General features: G+C 42.3%; 1 protein-coding gene across 1 annotated transcript; it reads right to left on the reverse strand.

The window, feature by feature from the left end:
* Positions 1 to 15,302: 15,302 nt before the first annotated feature.
* Positions 15,303 to 15,828, reverse strand: LOC123804435 (ubiquitin-40S ribosomal protein S27a-like). The gene has a single exon (XM_045816724.1). It carries the CDS (start codon positions 15,806 to 15,808, stop codon positions 15,338 to 15,340), a length of 471 nt encoding a protein of 156 aa, XP_045672680.1. The 5' UTR covers positions 15,809 to 15,828; the 3' UTR covers positions 15,303 to 15,337.
* Between the last annotated feature and the right edge of the window lie 3,120 nt (positions 15,829 to 18,948).

An 18,948-nucleotide genomic window follows, 5' to 3' on the forward strand; every position in this document is an offset into this window, starting at 1 on the left:
AGTTTAGGACCTAGAGTAGTGTGCTAATGGAACGCAAGTGAAGTAAAAGACAGTAAATTATAAATACACTATGAAAGAGAGAACAAGGGAAACCAGTCAAACAATGAAATTTAACCAGCCAAGCAAAGAAGACTAAACAGAAATAGGAGAAATACAAAAATACTAGTGAAATGCAAGATGTAAGAATAATGAAAAAATAATACTACAAATATACAATAACTTTCAAGTTCTCTGGAGTAACAAAGTGAAATTTGTCTCACTGTCTCAGCTGTTGGGGTGACCCCTGTTTGGGTCTAACTCTGGTCTCTTCAGAGTTCCAGGTTTTATTATCTCTTGTGGGAATTTAAAAAAAAGGAGGAGGAGGAGGAAGGAAGGAAGGAAGGAAGGAAGGAAGGAAGGAAGAAGAGATAAAAAGGGAAAGAAAGGAAAAGGGAATAAAAAAAGAAAGAAGGAAAGAGAGGAAGGAGTTAAAAGGAAAAAATTACTTTAAAAAAAAAAAAAGCCTCCTGCTGGCTTCAAACTGGCCAAGCTAGTTCTACTGGTCTTCCTGGCTGCAGCAGGCTGAGGGGTAATTGGTTTCAGTTTTCTCCCTTCCTGAGTGACATCTGACCAGCCTCCAGCCCAGTTTCTCAGTTCACTGCCCTTCTGCACCCAGCGTAGGTCTTCAGCCCACCAGTTGCACTGTCCTTGAGGTGCACCAATTAGGCGCAACTCACATACCCCCTTCTCGCTCTTTGCTGTCCTTGTTGCTAGGGACTCTCAGTGCCCCTTCAGGTTAGTTCAGTCCACACACTGTGTTAAGTCTTTCTAGGGATTGCTGTCTCCCTGAGCCCTGCGGGGCCATCTCTGCCTTCCTGGCCCTGCAGAGCAGGGGTTCCACTGTGGCTGCCTCTGCAGATGCCAGTACACGCTTCCTCTGCTGTTTCCCTGGGGGTGCAGAGGTCAGGCTCGCTCTGTCCTGGGCCTGCGGGTGTGGTGGGACGATCAGCTGCCAGTCCCACAGCAGTGTGCACCTTCCGGGGCTGTGGGTGTGTGCACAGGGCCTTCTGCACCACCATGAGAGTGCAGTGTGGCTGGGTGGGGAGAAAGCCAGGCTGGCTGCTACAAGAGAATTCTCCAAACAGCCACCAAGTATCTCTTTTTCCACTTTTTTTTTAATTCCTCCTGCTCAAGCCTGCCACTCCATACAAGGGCCTGGCCTCTCACTCAGCCCAATTCTCCAACCAGACCAGGGACTACCCAGGTCAGAGCCCATCATGGCCCAACTCTCAACTCTCCCCAGCCCACATCCACAATCTCTGTTGGTGCTCACAGCCCCCATGTGTTTGCCACTTTGTCCTTATTCCCCTCCCTGCAACTTTAAGTAGCCAGGTCTCTCCTGGTGCTGCTCAAACCTTGTTTGGCAGGGGAGGGAGCCGCTGACCCAGCTCTCTCCCAAGAACCCTGTGGTAGCCCCAGCAGGCGCCGGGCCTGGGGCTGCTGCCACCCTGGTCCCCATACTAGTCCCTGGGACCTTATTGTCTGGAAGCACTCTCCTTACCATCTGATTTTTCTATGTCCTCTACAATTTTTGGTCTCCAATCTTCATATATGCTGAGGTATGTTGGCTATTCCTCCCCAAAGTTTTATGGCCCTTTGGTTATCTGACCCTGACTGAAAATGAGTCCTCATAGTTCTTTGAATGTTATATATTGTTTGGTCATTACTGCCTGGCAATGAATGATGAGCTTTACATATAAACCCTGTATCCTATGCAAATTAAACCCAATTAAAGCCCATTGAGGAAAAGGCTCCTGGCCCATCTCCTTTGAGAGATTGGCCACCTTTCCTCTCCAAGCAGATCACGTCTTGGTAGATTTATTCTCATCCATGGAGGCCGGTGGGTGGGACCTGCAGGTGGAGCCCCCACACACACACAGTTAAAGATAAACAAAAATACAAAGCAGCATGAGAAAAGCAGTTAGTTACCTGCAGGGGATTTCCCAAAAGACTGTCAACTGATTTCTCAAAAGAAACTGTAACAGGGTACAGCTAAGGGGAGCCCCCAAATAGGGATTTGTAATGAGGTCCAGAACTCAGGGTGTTCAGGAAATATTAGAGAAAAATATATATATGATGTCCTCACCACCACCAGTCTGAGATGGGGGATGGGACACATGAAGCAGGGCCACTGAGAGCTGTTTTGCACAGCAACAGCTTTTCAGCTAACCTCTGGCATGGTCATTTAACATACCTACAGCTTTTAACTGGTTTTATAGATATGTTAAATAGCTGTGGCCGTGCTTTGAGCCAGCGGGGTGGGAGTGACTTCAACCCAGGATGTAACTGGGAAGTAACTCTGCTGGTTACAGCACCTGCGTGAGACCTTGGAGACGATTGGCTCCACACCACGTGGCCATGCCTGCCCGGACTTACTATGGCAGCCCTGTAAAGCTGGAAGAATACGGGAATGCTGGCAGGTGTAACTAATTGTGGGAGGAGTTGGCAATGGGGCTGCAGAGGAAGATTGGCACAGGGATTTAAACCCAAGTGTGGCAGCCATACCAGGCAGGACCACACCGCTTTGGGGAGTTGGGACCACATGGCTTTGGGTTGCTCCCTTTTGCCACATGGCCTAGGAAGCAGTAGATACTTTGCCTGGAAGAAAAGGGGTGAAAGGGTTCTTGCTGGTGGGCCATGAGAAGGTGCCACATGGACATGGTTTGGGATTAAATGGAGATCATGGCAGCAACACAGCTCATGGTGCTGGGAGCCTGAACCATGGGCTTCTACTTCTTTTCCTGAGATACGGTACCCAGACTGGGCAGAGGGAGAAGGAAGGACTGCGTGATCTGTGGGTATTTTAAAGGACTTTAGTATTTTAATGAAGATATTAAGTCATTACTCTTAAGTCTTTTAAACAAGTAATTTAAAGTAAACTTTTAAATAAATAATTCCTTTCCTTTTCACCAATCTCTGACATTGAGAAAAGTCTTTCCCCTGGCTGCAGGCAAAGTGAACCTAGTACAGGGGGGAACCTGCAGAGAAAAAGTGGGGGTCATTTTGGTAATAATATATCATTCACTCCCCGGGTCTGTTCTGTAACAAAACCTTGCAGGTTAGAAGGGTTTAGCAAGAAATATTCAAAGTCATGGAAATCAGGGACCTACAGCCAAGATTGCTCTACCCAGCAAAGCTACCGTTTAGAACCAAAGGACAGATAAAGAGCTTCCCAGACAAAAGACTAAAGGAGTTCATCATCACCAAACTATTATATGAAATAATAAAGTCACTTATTTAAGAAAATAAGATCAAAACTGTGAACAATAAAATGACAATACATACCTGTCAACAATTGAATATAAAAACAAAGCAAACAAGAACAGAGACAGAATCATGGATACAGAGAGCATTTTGATGGTTGCCAGATATATCTATAATTCTGTTTCTGTTCTGCTTGTTCATTTATTTTCTTTTTTAGATTCAATTATTGATAGATATATATTTATTCCCATTTTACTCATAGTTTTTAATTTTTTAAAGATTGTATTTTTTTTAGTTTTAGATGAGGGTAAGGGAGGGAGAAAAAGAGGGAGAGTAACATTATGTGCGAGAAAAACATTGATCAGTTGCCTCCTGCTTGCACCCCAACTGGGGATCAGGCCAACAACCCAGGCATATGCCCTGACCAGTAATTGAAATGGCTAACTTTCATTTTGCAGAACGGTGCTCAACCAACTGAACTATGCTAGTCAAGACTTATTGTTCATATTTTTTATCTTCTTCTTCTTAAAGAAGACCTTTAACATTTCACATAATACTGGTTTGGTGATGGTGAATTCCTTTAGCTCTTTCTTGTTTGGATATTTTTTTATCTGTCCTTTGATTCTAATTGATAGCTTTTCTGGGTAATCTAGATTTTAGGGGCTTTCTTTTCATCACTTTGAATATTTCTTGCTAATATTCTGGCCTGCAGAGTTTCTGGCCTACAGAGTTTCTGTGGAAAATCAACTGACAGTCTTATAGGAACTCCCTTGTAAATGACTGCTTTTCTCCTGCTGTGTTCCAAATTATCTGTTTATCCTTCATCATTTTAATTATGATGTGTCTTTGTGTGGGCCTCTTTGGGTCAATCCTGTTTGGTACTCTCTGTGCTTCCTGGACTTTCCTGTCTATTTCCTTCACCAAATAAGTGAAGATCTCTGTCATTATTTTTTCAAATAGGTTTTCAATTTCTTGCTCTCTTTCTTCTCCTTCCAGCACTGCCATGATGCAAAAATTGATACACTTGAAATTGTCCCAGAGGCTCCTTACGCTATCCTCACTTTTTTTTTCTTCTTGTTCTCCTGACTGTTTTTTTGCTACTTTGTATTCTAAATTGCTGATTTGATTCTTAATCTCATCCACTCTACTGTTGACTTCCTGTAAGTTGTCCTTTATTTCAGTTAGTGCATACTTCATTTGTGACTGGTTCCTTTTATGACTTCCATCCCCTTTTTCATGCTGTTGAAGTTCTCACTAAGGTCACTGGACATCTTTATAACCAGTGTTTTGAACTCTGCACCTAGTAGATTGCTTGTCTCTATTTTGTTTAATTCCTTTTCCGGCATTTTGTACTATTCTTTCATCTTGGCCATGTTTTTTTGTCTCTCATTTGGCAGCCTCCCTTTGTTTGTATCTGTGTGTTGTGTAGAGCTGCTATGGTTTTCTGTCTTGGAAGAGTAACCTAGTATAGTAATTGTCCTGTAAGGTCCAGTGGCAAAGCCTTCCTTGTCACCCAAGCTGGGTACTCAAGGTATGCATACTCTGTGGGCTGAGAATACTCTCTTCTTGTATTTGAGACTTGATTGCTATTGGCAGGTCAATGGGAGGGATTCATCCAGGCCAATCAGCAGCAAGTAGTGAGGACATGCTGTGACCAGTGACTACCAACCTCCAACCACTATGGAAGATCAGCTATTCAGAGGCCTACTCCACAAAGTAGGACTTACTTCAGTAGGGCTCTGGTGCCCAGTGAGTCCATGCCTTGAGTGTGTCTATTGTGGAGGTGTTTGGGTGGTGGTGTCCTGACATGGTCTTTGGCTATTCGCTGAGCACCCAGGCTTTGGGACCTCTCAAGAGATGCAGGCCAAGGTCAGCCATAACATGTGTTCTGACCGGGGCCACCAAGCATCAGCTACAAAGCGCTCTGCAGTTGGCTGCTACTTGTGCTGGTTTTGGAAGTGTCCAAGAAAGTCCAAGCTGTGAACCAAGGCCAACTGCTGCTGCTGCTGGGCAAGAGGTACTCAGTATTAGGCATTGGGCATGCTGAGTCCAGGTGTTGCTTGTTTAAGAGAGTTTAAAAAAAATCTGAAGCATGATCTAAGACAAGCCATTCATATGGAAAAGCTACTGGAAACAGTTTGGGTGGGCCCAAAAGTTGGGTTGGTAGAGCCTCAGGGAATTTTCCAGGTTGGGGAAAACAGTGTGAACTAGGTTGATGGAGTCTCAGATATGGCACTCACTTGCCCACCCTGTTGTGGGAGGGCTCAGAAAAAAAACAATGGTCTCTGACAACACATCTACTGTAGAGAAAGCTGCCCCCACCAGCTCTCACCCTGATGCCAGACATTTCAGTCCTTCTCTATATGCCTCTGCTGCCTTTCAGCCTGCTGCTCCCATGCTAGAGCTTAGAGGGAGTAAGACTGAGTAAGTCCATGTGCAGGCCCTTAAAGATGAACTGCCTTGGACTCTAGCAGTTTGTCTCCCACAGCCTCAGTCCCCTCTGGTTTTTATAACCAGAAGTTAGGGTGACTTTTTTTTCCTTGTGCTAGAACCCTGGGCAGGGTGCGTCTGGTGTGGGGCTAGAACCCCTCACTCCCAAGATATTCTTCCCAATTTTTACCCACCACTGGTTGGTGTGAGACCTGCCTGTTCCACATCTCCACCCCTTCTACCAGTCTTGATGTGATTTCTTCTTTAATTCAGTAGTTGTAGGACTTCCATTCAGCTCCATTTCTGGTAGTTCTGAATAATGGTTGTTCTGTAGTTTAGTTGTAATTTTGATGTGGTTTTGCAAGGAGGTGAGCCATGTTTACCTATGCTACCATCTTGAAAGGAAGTCCAGAAGACAGAATTTCTGTTGGTGTGACAAGATGAATTATTCTTTAGCTATACATAGCTTCTTAGTAATTCTGTCTTCAGAAAGAGAGTCCATAAACATCTTTCCTTGTAATCAGCATGTATGCTTTTCTGTGGACTTTATCAACAGCTGGTTGTAAGACCATGTTTGCTTAGACCAGTTCAAAGATCTGGCCCACTTCAAATTATCCAAAAGTTCAAGAAACAAGAGTGCAAAACAGTTCCTCTGGAATGACTGATCTGGCTTTATTTTAAAATGGCTTCACTATGTCAATTTTCAAAATATCATTGCTGAATGTAAATTTCCTAATTATGAAAAAAAGAGATGAGCTAGATTCATCTTTCTAAAGCTTTGTATGCACATAAAATTACCTGAAGTATTAATATTAAATGCAGTTTCACCTGACAGTCTAATAGCTCTGAAGTAAAACCTAGGAATTTTCACTTGTATGATTACCCAAGGTCACCTTGATGTAGACGGTCCAAGGTGCATTCTTTGTAAAACACAGAATTAGCCCTGGCTGGTGTGGCTCAGTGGATTGAGCACTGGCCTGAGAACCAAAGGATTGCCAATTCAATTCCCAGTCAGAGGACATGCCTGGGTTGTGGGTACAAGAGGCAAACACATGTTGATGTTTCTCTCCCTCTCTTCTCCCTCCCTTCTTCTCTGTCTAAAAATAAATAAAATCTTTTTTTTAAAAAAAGAAAAACACAGAATTAATTTTTATCTCAGAGTGCCTTCATCTTTGACAATGACTGATTTTGTGATTTGACCATCACAGGAAAGGGCCGTTAGTTGCTCTGGTGCTTTGTGACTTGGTGACTAAAGCAGTGAGAGACAGCAAGAAGAACTCTGAACATGGTATCCCTAAAGCCCTTTTTTTTTTCATGAAATTGAAATAATCATCTTAAAAAGCTCCTACCCTAATCACAAAATTCATTCTCCAGGAAACCACTCCCATCCTTCACTTTCCAAAAATCACCTCATTAACATACTGAAAGACATCTTTACATCTCTCATCAAGGAAATTCCAAGAGTTTTAGAAGGTCTGTGCAAGGAACGGAAGATAAAATTTATTATTATAAATCATAATATCACAAAATATAGCTTTATACTAACTGGTATCTGGACTGCTATGGACTGAATTTTGCTCCCCTGACAAATTCATATATCGATGTCCTACCCCCCAATGTGATTATATTTGGAGATGGGGTCTTTGGGAGACAATTAGGGTTAGATGAGATCATGAGAATGGGGCCCTCATGACAGGGTTAGTGGCCTCAGAAAAAAGAGATATGCTCTCTTTCTCCCTGCCATGTGGGCACACAGCAAGAAGGCTGCCATCTGCAAGCCAGGAAGAGACCTCTCACCAGAACCCAATCATGCTGACATTCTTGTCTTGGACTTCCAGCCTGCAGAACTGTGAGAAAATAAGTATCCATAGTATAAGCCACCGAGCCTACAATATTTGTTATGGCAGCTGTGGACCCTAAGAAAGAAGATACCTACTAAGAAGGGCTCCTGGTGGCTTAACTGGGCTCAAAATGAAAAAAGAAAAAGAAAACAGCCTAGCAGCCATTTTTATGACCTCTCACACAAACTGCACTGCACTTCAAGGAGAAGTCTCCACTGTACTCCCTGACTTTGCCCTGAACTTCCTGCCTGCAGTGTGAATCTGCCAATCTGCCATCTGAGCCAGCCCTCCTTTATAAGGAGTTTCTGGAATCCTATTTCAACCAATAGAACTGAGGCTTTCCTCATCCAATCAGAACTGTGTGGCTGCTCTGATTGGATGATCTATCTCTCTGATCTATCTCTCTTTCCCTCTCTCTCTCTCCACCCCACCACACCCCCATCTACATCTTCACTGACCAATCAGATCAGCTCCATTCCAACCAATTAGGACAGTGCCTTTTGGACCAATCAGACTGCGAAACTGGGAGTCCTAATTTGCATGAGGATAGACCAATCAGGGACCAGGGGCAAGGACTTCTGTCTGTATAAGCCAGCTCCTCTCTAACTTAGAAAGCCTACTTTTCATTCCCTCATAAGACTGAAAGTGTGTTCCCCTGAGCAGACTAATTATAACAGACCAGTGCAGGCCAAAGCAGACCAGTGTAGTGCAAAAACAAATCAGCACAGAGCAGGGGTTCCTAGCCAGAAAGGGGACTGGCCCCAAATGCTGGGGCCTGCCTCACAGCTGTGCAGTTTTTTCAGCTGTGTTGTATCATAATTGAGCTGTTTTTCCCTAAATATCATTTCCTACTGAATTGATGCCAAGACCCCTTGGTTAGCACAGACCAAGCTAAGACAAGGACTTTGTGACTTACTGGGTAACTAAAATGTTTGATAAGTGAATAAATAAAAACCTTTCCTAAATTCTGCATCCAGACCCAGAAGAAGCAGTATCAGACTCTTTCCTTCAAAGCTGCTTTCTCTGCTCCTGAGAAAGTATTTGTAGGTGGTGAATTCCCTGGTCCTGGGAATTTCAAATGATGCCCAATGGTCCTTTGGTGGACTGGCAGTTAGTAGGAAGGAAAATTAAATATGTGGAAATGTTATGAGATCTACCAAAGAGTCAGTGTAATGTGTGCCAGAAAAAACCCAAGATGTGAGGTAGAATAACTGGATTGGGGACTGAGGGTTTGCAAGGCCGTAACCTTAAACAGACCACTCAACCTGTCTGAGTCTCTGTAAAATGGGGACAATAAGTTCACCTCACAAAGCCTCTGTGGAGCTCACAGCTTTAAATCCCTGCCTAGATAGAAGTCACTGTTTATGATCTCGACCTACCTGAGAGTCCCTGACTCAGTGCTTTATGCCACCTGCATCCCACAGGTGGTGAGCTCAGGCAGGCTCACTCAACCCCTACTGGTAAGCAGCAGCACTGCATCTTATCCATGTTATTTGGAGCCTTTCCAACCAGAAGGTTTGAAGTTCCCTGAGAGAGCAAGCATTTGCCTCACTCAATCGCAGTACTATACAGGTAGCCTTATGAGTGATCCATATTTTCTGACAAAGATTCATTGATCCCATCATAGTTTTTACAAAAGAGGGCCACAGGGCACCCCTGTAACCTTTATGGACATTAGACTAGAGGGAAGTACACTGACTTTGAAGTTAGGCAGGCTTGAGTTTGAAGACCCCACTCTGTGCCCTTATCAGCTGGGCCACCTTGGGCTCCTGATTAGCATTTATTGAGAGCCACTTGGTTGTCACCTTTCTGAAGCCACTTGATCTTTTAAAAGAATACCAAAATATGAAAAGATGAAATGTGTTAGCTGAAAACAGCAAACAATTCCATATTACTAATTATAATTTCATATTACTAAATAAAAGACTGTTACTCCATCACCACAGAAAACAAATTTCCCATATCAACCATCATACAGTTGCAGATGAAGAAACTGAGATTCAGACAGATTAATCTATCCAAAAGCAACACATTTATTTTTATTTATATTGTTGTTGTTGTTTATTTTAACTGTGATGACCACATTAAATTCAATTTTAACCCGATGGCCTCTCTTGTGCCTTATCTGCAATGAAGTTCACCTCTCACTTTCCTACTCCCTCACACAAACTATTAAGCAACTACTGCATTCAGGAGCCAGTAGACACTGGAGACACAAAGATGAATGGCTCACAGGTTCTAGCCCTTTAGGACCTAAAGTTCTAGTGGAGAAACAAACAGATAAACCACCAATACCATTAACCAGTTCATTAACCAGGCCACAAACATTTATTGATCTCTTAGGAGTTGGGAGTATATCTCAAAATAAGGCAGAATGTCAGCCTCTTCCAATCTCACAACCTCACAGGTAATGTAAAGAAATAAGGCAAAACCCCAACACAGCATGAAAAGCAAGAGTTTCCAGAGTCTCAAATTAAGGATGTCTGTATTAGAAAATTCAGGGATATCAACAGAAGATATTGTGCTGGGTTTTTAAGAATCATTGGGCTGTCAGGCAGAAGAACAAGGAAAGAAACACCCAAGAAGATGAAATGGCACATTGAAAGGCAGAACTAAGAACAGGTCTGGTGTGTTCAAGGAACAGGTACACTGGTTGTGTCAAGTGAAAACTAAGGGGATGATAAAGGGAGTGGATGCAGACTAGGAGATATGAGCACAGAGAGTGAAGGGCCTAGTGTGCCAAGATAAGAAGTTTCTATTTTATCCTATGGGTAATGAGAAATCAGCAAAGGCCTGACAGTTCAGACATGTTTTCTGTTTGATTGATTTTTTTCTTTTATTTTAAGAAAGACTACACCATCAGCAGTATAAGAAATGAGGAGCCAGTAATGTGACTAATGAAGCATTTGGGTAAGAAATGATGGCAACTTTAACTCAGGTCAAAGCATGGGAAAGAAAGGAAGAGCCAGAAGCCAATTCTGAGATCAGAACCATAAGACTTGCAGCTTATTGCTTGTTAATAATAGTTAATATTAATTGAGGCCTATAATGTTTGTGATTGCTATTAGGCATTTCATCTGTATCATCTCATTCTTCACAAAAGCCTTTTAGGTTATGTATTTGTATAATGTATTCTGCAGATCTGGAAACAGAGGCTTAGATTTGGCCTCAGTTCTGTCCAGCTCCAAAGTACAAGCCCTGAGCTAGTAACAATATTGCCTCCCACATCAGAAATGGATGAAGAAGAGGGGGAAAAAATGGCACACAATTTTTCAGCTTGGAAAAGGTTTTTGGAAAAAGGAAATACATCCACTGCTGAACATGTGAGAGCCAGGATGGCCACTACACAGCCTGTTGCATAGATAAATCTGGAGCTCAGAGAAGGATCTTGCCTGGAACCACTACCTATGGGTCCAGCCAATAGTGAGAAGTTAAAATTATGAGAGAGGATGAGATAATATGTGAAAGAGTAGAGAACAGGAGAAGAAGGACAAGGACAGAGCTCTGGGGTATTTTGATATTCCATGCAGGTGGAGGAAGAGCACCAGTGGAGGAGAGTAATAAGAGGTAGCCAAAGAGGCAAGAGAAAGACCAGGAGCAGTATGTTCCTTCCAGTGGTTTCTGTCAGGTGGGTTTTCTCTACCAGGGAAAGCTTGGTACAATCTGCAAACCTGGATTTCAGGATACAGTTCCAACTATCAATCAAATAAACAAACAAAAAATGCATCTGACCTATTGTCGGTCCCTTGATGGTGCTCTGTTACCCTCAAAATAAAATTTCAATGAAAACACTGAAATTACACCAGTTTAGGGTCAATCTCTCAAAAATACAAATTTTTACACTTTTCCTTCTGTAAGAGTTTTTATTTGCATACTTAGGACAGGACTCTGCAAATGACAAAACAGTCTCTCCCAGAGCCACTCTGAGTCACTAGCATAGAACACTATCAAAATGTGTTTCAAAGTCCAAACAGGTTACACTTCCATGTTCACCCCCTCAGAATGCTCTCATAAAGGAGACAGGTTGGTTTCCACCCAAAGAAAGCATTTTGCTCCCTCAGCTATGCCAATCACCAATCACACACCCCAGCTGGGATGGTCTAGATCAACTTTGTCTGATAGAAATATAATGTGAGCCACAAATAAGAGCCACAGATATCCAGAATTGTGAAGATTGGGAAGAAAGAAATAAAACTATGTTCAAAAATGGCAGGATTGTCTATGTGGAAAATCCCAAAGATTTGACCAGAAAAAAAAACCCTCCTGGAGTTTTTTTATAAGCACAGCAAAGTTACAGAATATAAGGTTAGTATGCAAGAGTCAATCACTTTCCTATATACTGGAAATGAACAGCTGAAACTTGAAATTTAAAATAATTCAATATACAATATCACCAAAAACAATAAAATATTCAGGGATAAATCAAACTATATATGTGTATATATACATATAGAATGTATATGCAGAAAATTACAAAACCCCAATGACAAAATGGAAGAGAACCTAAACAAATGGAGAGATATTCCACATTTGTAGATTGGAAGAATCAGTGTTATTGATATGTCAATTCTTTCCAACTTGATTTATAGATCTAATGTAATCCAAATCAAAATTCCAACAAGCTATTTTGCAAATAATTGCTAAATTGATTCTAAAGTTTATACAAAAAAGCAAAAGACCTACCTAGAACAGCCAACAAAATACTGAAGAAGATGAACAAAGTTAGAAGACTTACACTACTTGACCTGCTCAGATTTGTTAAAAGCTACAGTAATCAAAGCTGCATGGTATTTGTGAAAGAATAGATACATAGGTAAATGGAAGAGAATAGAAAGTCCCAAAATACATCTATACAAATATAATTAACTTATCTTTAACAAAGGAATAAAGGCAATGCAGTGGAGAAAAGATAGTCTTTTTAAGAAATTGTAGTGGAACCACTGGACAGTGTGTAGGAAAAAAAATAAAGCTAGATATAGACTTTATACCTTTCTCACAAATAACTCAAAATAGATTGATGTGGACACCGGCCAACAGTGTCCATGGTGTTGTGGATGAGATGAGATAAATTCACATTGACTACCGAGTTCTGTGGAGGAAAGGGGACAGCATGGCCACTCTCTCAAGAGGAGAGCACCTTGATCCTTGCTTTGACAAGATTTTATTGGCTTTCTAATAGCATACATCAAAGAGGGTTTTCATTCATTATACTTAGGTTTGCTTTAGATAATTACTTTTTACAGATGGCAACAGAAAGGATGTTACTGATTACTTCTTACAGATTAACAAGGAAAAAATGTTGCAAATGCAAGGGAACAATAAGAGTAATTGGTCTGGTTACACTTCAGTCCTTGGGAGAGCACAGACTTTGGGAAGTTACTTTAAAGATATGCAGTAAGCATTTGCTGCCTCAACTCAGGGTGAGGGAGTTTTAGCAAGAGCAAGTCACAAAGCAGCCTAGGTATAATGCAGGCCTGATTTTCCACGGGAGAACCAATCCATGGGTTTGGCATCCTGTGTGCCACCACACGCCTATTGGGCTTCTTAGTAGGGCTGGGCTCCATTTGCAAACCCACGTGGATAAGTTCCCTATAATAGATCATAGACTTAAACGTTAAATTCAAAGCTTCTAGAGAACAACATAGGAGGAAAGCCTATGTGAACTTGGGCTTGGCAATGAGTTTTTAGATACAATACCAAAAGCACAATTCATGAAAAATTGATAAGTTGAGATCCATTAAAATTAAAAACTTCTGTTCTGTGAATGACAATGATAAGAAAATGAAAAGACAAGCCACAAACTGGGGAAAATATTTGCAAAGTACATATCTAATAAAGGACCTATACCCAATATATTCAAAGGACCCTTAAAACTCAGCATTAAGAAAACAAATGAAATTCTAAGTGTCTAAACAGACATCTCACCAAAAAAGATATACAGATGCCAAATAAGCATAGGAACAGATGCTAAACAGCATTTATTATTAAGGAATTACAAACTAAAACAATAATGACATATTGCTATGTATCCATTGAAATGCCTAGAATTTTAAAAACTAAGCCAGTAAGGATGCAGAAGAGCACAAACTTTTGTTCATTGCTGAACACATTGGGAACACAGATGGTATAGCTCTTTTGAAAGACAATTTGTCAGTTTCTTACACAGTTAAACATATAGGCTTACCATATTATCTAGCAAGCATGCATCTAGGAACCTATTTAACTGATTTGAAAACTTAAATCCACACAAACACTTACATGCAAATATTTATAGCAGCCTTATTCATAATTGCCAAAAACTGGAAGCAACCAGTTATCCTTCAATAGGTGGATGGATAAATTGTGGTATATCAAACAATGAAATATTATTTAGCAACTAAAAAGAAATGAGCTATCATATTACAAAAGGACATGGCAGAGCCTTAAATGCATATTTATAAAGGAAAGGAGTCATTCTGAAAGGGCTACATGCCCTTACTATGATTCTACTTACACCACATGCTGAAAATGAGGGTATAGAGATAGTAAAAGATCAGTGGTTACCAGAGGTCAGGGTTTGGGGAGAAGGTTAAATACTTTAACTACAGAGGATATTTTAGGGAAATAAAACTATTCTGTAGGACACTGCAGTTATGAAACATGACTGCATTTGTCAAATGCCATTAATCTGCCACAAGAATGATCCTAAATGTATGCAATTTTTAAAAAGTCATTTAAGAAGTAGGAAGAATTCCAATATAGAATGCACACTGTATTTTTTAACAATTATAGGTGATTTTTATTCTGGAATTTTTTAATATATTTTATTAATTATGCTATTACAGTTGTCCCATTTCCCCCCTTCACTCCCCTCCACCCTGCACACTCCCTCCCAACCACATACCCCCCTTTAGTTCATGCCCATGTGTCATACATAGAAGTTCTTTGCCTTCTACATTTCCTGTACTATTCTTACCCTCCCCCTGTCTATATTCTACCTACCATTTATGCTACTTATTCTCTGTACCCTACCCTCCTTTCTCCCCCTCCCACTCCTCTGTTGCTAACCCTCCATGTGATCTCCATTTCTGTGTTTCTGTTCCTGTTCTAGTTGTTTGATTTTTTGTTTTTGTTTTTGTCTTAGGTATGGTTGTTAATAATTGGGAGTTTGTTGTCATTTTACTGGTCATATTTTTTTTCTTCTTTTTCTTAGGTAAATACCTTTAACATTTCATATAATAAGGGCTTGGTGATGATGAACCCCTTTAACTTGGCCTTATCTGAGAAGTACTTTATCTGTCCTTCCATTCTAAATGAGAGCTTTGCTGGATAGAGTAATCTTGGATGTAGGTCCTTGCCTTTCATGACTTGGAATACTTCTTTCCAGCCCCTTCTTGCCTGCAAGGTCTCTTTTGAGAAATCAGCTGACAGTCTTATGGGAATTCCTTTGTAGGTAACTGCCTCCTTATCCCTTGCTGTTTCTAGGATTCTCTCCTTCATTTTTAATCTTAGGTAATGTAATTAAGGTGTGTTTTGGTGTGTTTCTCCTTGGGTCCAACTTCTTTGGGACTCTCTGAGCTTCCTGGACTTCTTGGAAGTCTATTTCCTTTGCCAGATTGGGGAAGTTCTCCTTTATTATTTGTTCAAATAACTTTTCCACTTGTTGCTCTTCCTCTTCCCCTTCTGGTACCCCTATAATTCAGATGTTGGAATGTTTAAAGATGTTCTGGAAGTTCCTAAGCCTCTCCTCATTTTTTTGAATTCTTATTTCTTCATTCTTTTCTGGTTGGATGTTTATTTTTGTTGTTGTTGTTACTTCATTTCTTTTATTAATCCATATACAATTACTTGTCTTCTGGTTTGTTGAAGCAATAGGTCAGACAACATTTGCCACAATAATGTCTGTCAAAGTGGCTGGCCATAAAAACTCCAGCACCGCATTCATCTGAAGGGCACTCCCGATGAAGGCGACTGGTTTTGCCATTCTCATCCACTTTGTAGTATTTCAGGACAGCCAGCTTAACCTTCTTTCTCTTATGCTTATTCTTCTTGGGAGTAGTGTAAGACTTCTTCTTCCTTTTCTTAGCACCACCATGAAGTCTCAACACAAGATGAAGGGTGGACTCCTTTTGAATATTGTGGTCAGACAAAGTACGCCCATCTTCCAGTTGCTTGCCAGCAAAGATCAGCCTTTGCTGATCAGGAGGAATTCCTTCCTTATCCTGGATCTTGGCCTTTACATTTTCTATTGTATCTGAGGGTTCAACCTCAAGCGTGATGGTCTTCCCCGTAAGGGTTTTCATGAAAATCTGCATTTTGGCAGTGATTCCACCGCAGATGGTGGAGCAGAATGGGAGAGCATGGCGCAGGCCCACAGGGTCCACCGCCCCCCCCCCCGTGCCGCCAGAGGCCCCACCCCTTAGGCGACTGCACACAATGCCTGGCAGCTCTCACAGCGGCTGTCTTGCCAAACTAGCTCGGGAACCTCACTTCTTCTATTTTGGGCTTATTTCTCACTTTTATCTCCAGAATTCTCTTGGGATAATAAACTTAAAAAGCCTAAAAATGTCATTAAAACGCTTTTCTCATACAGTGAATGTGGCTAAGAGGGGTCTTTAAAAGCTGGTTGGATGTTTCTTTCTTCCTTCTGGTCCACACCATTGATTTGAGCCCCCAGTTTCCTTCCTATCACTATTGGTTCCCTGTACATTTTCCTTTATTTTACTTAGTGTAGCCTTCATTTTTTCCATCTAATTTGCAACCAAATTCAAGCAATTCTGTGAGCATTCTGATTACCAGTGTTTTGAACTGTGCATCTGATAGGTTGTCTACCTCCTCGTCACTTAGTTGTATTTTTTCTGGAGCTTTGATCTGTTCTTTTGTTTGGGCCATTTTTTTTTGTCTTGGTGTGCCTGTTACATAGTGAGGGGCAGAGCCTTAGGTGTTCACCAGGAAGGGGTAACCCAGGTCACTGGGTTGTGACACTGTATGTGGTGGAGGGGTCTGAGAGGGAACAATGGTACTTGCCCCACTCTATGCCAGGTTTCAGTTACTTCCCCCACTACCCACAAGCAAATTGGGCCCTTTTGGTGCTGATTCCTGTGTGGGTGGGTTTGTGTACTTTCTAGGACTCTGTGGGTCTCCCCAAAGGTGTTTTCAGTCAGTGGTTTGAGGGCTTATTTTCCCTCACTGGGACCCTGGATTATGCAGTCCGTCCTGCTCCCCAGTTTTGCCTGGCTTATCTGCGCACAAATGTGGGACCACCCAGTCCGCCAGCTGCCACCTTGCCAGCCAGCTGCAGCCTTGCACACACTGCTCCACAATCCGCCGCCTCGCTGGGTCTGCCAGCCACCACCTTGCGGCAAGTCCTTTCCTCTCCTGGCTGCCCATCTCCAGTCCTCCTACCAGCCTGGATGAATCTGTCTTCTTTAAATCTTTGGTTGTTGGACTTTCAAACAGTTTGATTTTTCTGTCAGTTCTGGTTGTTGTTTGTTTTTAAATTGTTGTTGTCCTTCTTTTGGTTGTGTGAGGAGGCATAGTGTGTATACCTATGCATCCATCTTGGCCAAAAGACCATTTTTTTTCTATTTTGGAATTTTTTTATTATCATTCAAATAAAGCTGTCTCCGTTTTTCCTCCACCACTCTCCCCTGCCCCACCACTCAAGGGAGGGGGCAATGAGTCTGGAGCACAGTGAGGGAGAGAAATAGTAGGAAATGCAATCAGAGGTAAAATAAGAAGCCAGTTTGTATACAACCTTTTAGGTCATAGTAAGGACTTTGGCTTTGATTCTGAGAGACATGGGAAGCCACCAGGGAGTTTTGAGTAGAGGAAAGACATGATCTGACTTGCATTTTAGCAGGATCTCTCTGGCTTATGTACTGAAAATAGAGTAAAGGGCTGGGGCACAGCAGAATCTGAGAGGCCAACTAGGCCACTGCAGTGCTTCAAGTGACAGATGATGGTGACTTGAACCTGAGTGACAGCAAGGGAGGTGCTGAGAAGTGGCTGACTTCTGAGTTTATTTTGGAGGTAGAACTAGTAGCTATAAGAGAAAGAAAAGAGTTATGGTCCCAAGGTTTCCAGAAGCATGGCACCACATTCACTGAGCTGGGGAAGACTGTGGTGGGAGTATTTTAGAACTAAAGTGTGAGCTCAGCTTTGGACATTAACACTTAGATGCCTATTAGACATCCAAGTGGAGAAACCACATAGAATTTGAACCTAGTATTAAAGGAAGATTCTTGGGCTATAAATACAAATTTGGGAGGTAAAAGTGGTGAGTTAAAAAGGGGGAGATTTCAAAAGGGTGTAAATATAAGGAGATCAAGGAAAGAAGTGGAAAGTTGGACCTCACAGGAGAGAGGACTCATCACCAGCTGAGGCTGATGTGAAGAAAGCTCTGGGCATTTGGCCTCAAACATTTTCGAGGTCACAGGAAGTTGAGAGAGGTCCTGCTGGTAGGCCTCAATTTTCTCTGTGGACAGTAAGAGGGTTGGAACGGAAGCCCAGGGAAGGAAGTGAAACATGGCCATATTTGTGAGGAGTGTGGGAGCAGAAGCCAACCAAGAGCAAGTGGAGATTTGTCCTCAGGCAGCACTGGAGATTCATCAAGGAAGTGAGCATGGCTCCTCTCTGGCCTCCAAGTCTCAGGACAGGCTGCCTGGCCACTGGATCCTGATGTGCCATGAGCAGATTTGCGGCTAGAAGTACCAGGACATCAACACCTGGACACACCCCTGCAGCAAGTGCTCCAGCATATTTGCATCTCCAGCCATTTTCCCTTCTTTTCTGTGCCTGCACCAGGCAGCATCCCACCTCCTCACTTGGCAGGTCCTGGCAACCACACCCACCAGGACCTGCTGAGTTAGTTCCCAGCCCTGGTCTGGGAGCTGGCTCACCTGCACCACCTACTGGCCAAGCTGGTCCAGAACTCCAGTTCCCTTCTGTTTCCTAACCAACCTTTCACCCAAACAACTGCCACAGTCAGGGGCCACACTTGCACCCTTAGACACTGAAGCACTTCAGGTGCAGAAAATTGCAAGGTCACCTGTTTCAACCCCACTGTGGCAGAGAATATATGGAGGACATTTATGTATTACACAAATATTTATTTGGCTACCATTATGTTTAGTGTACCTGACACCATCTCAGGAGCCTTGGATACGCTGGGGAGTCCCTTGGCTCCATAAAGCCAACAGTCTGGTGAGGAAGACAAATGTAAAATAAATAACCAAACCAAAGATGTAGTTCCAAATTGTGCAATGTTGGAATGGGGCAAGTTTCTGAATGAGTACATGGCTGAGCCGGGGTTGGGGGATGAGGGGTTCCTCTCTAAAAACATTACATTTAGCCCTGGCTGGTGTGGTTCAGTAGATTGAGTGCTGGCCTGTGAACCAAAGGATCGCTGGTTTGATTCCCAGTCAAGGCACATGCCTGGTTTGCGTGTGTGAGG

The sequence above is a fragment of the Phyllostomus hastatus genome, unplaced genomic scaffold, assembly GCF_019186645.2.
Source record: "Phyllostomus hastatus isolate PE091 unplaced genomic scaffold, TTU_PhHast_1.1 phas_scaffold_216, whole genome shotgun sequence".
Lineage (NCBI taxonomy): Eukaryota > Metazoa > Chordata > Mammalia > Chiroptera > Phyllostomidae > Phyllostomus > Phyllostomus hastatus.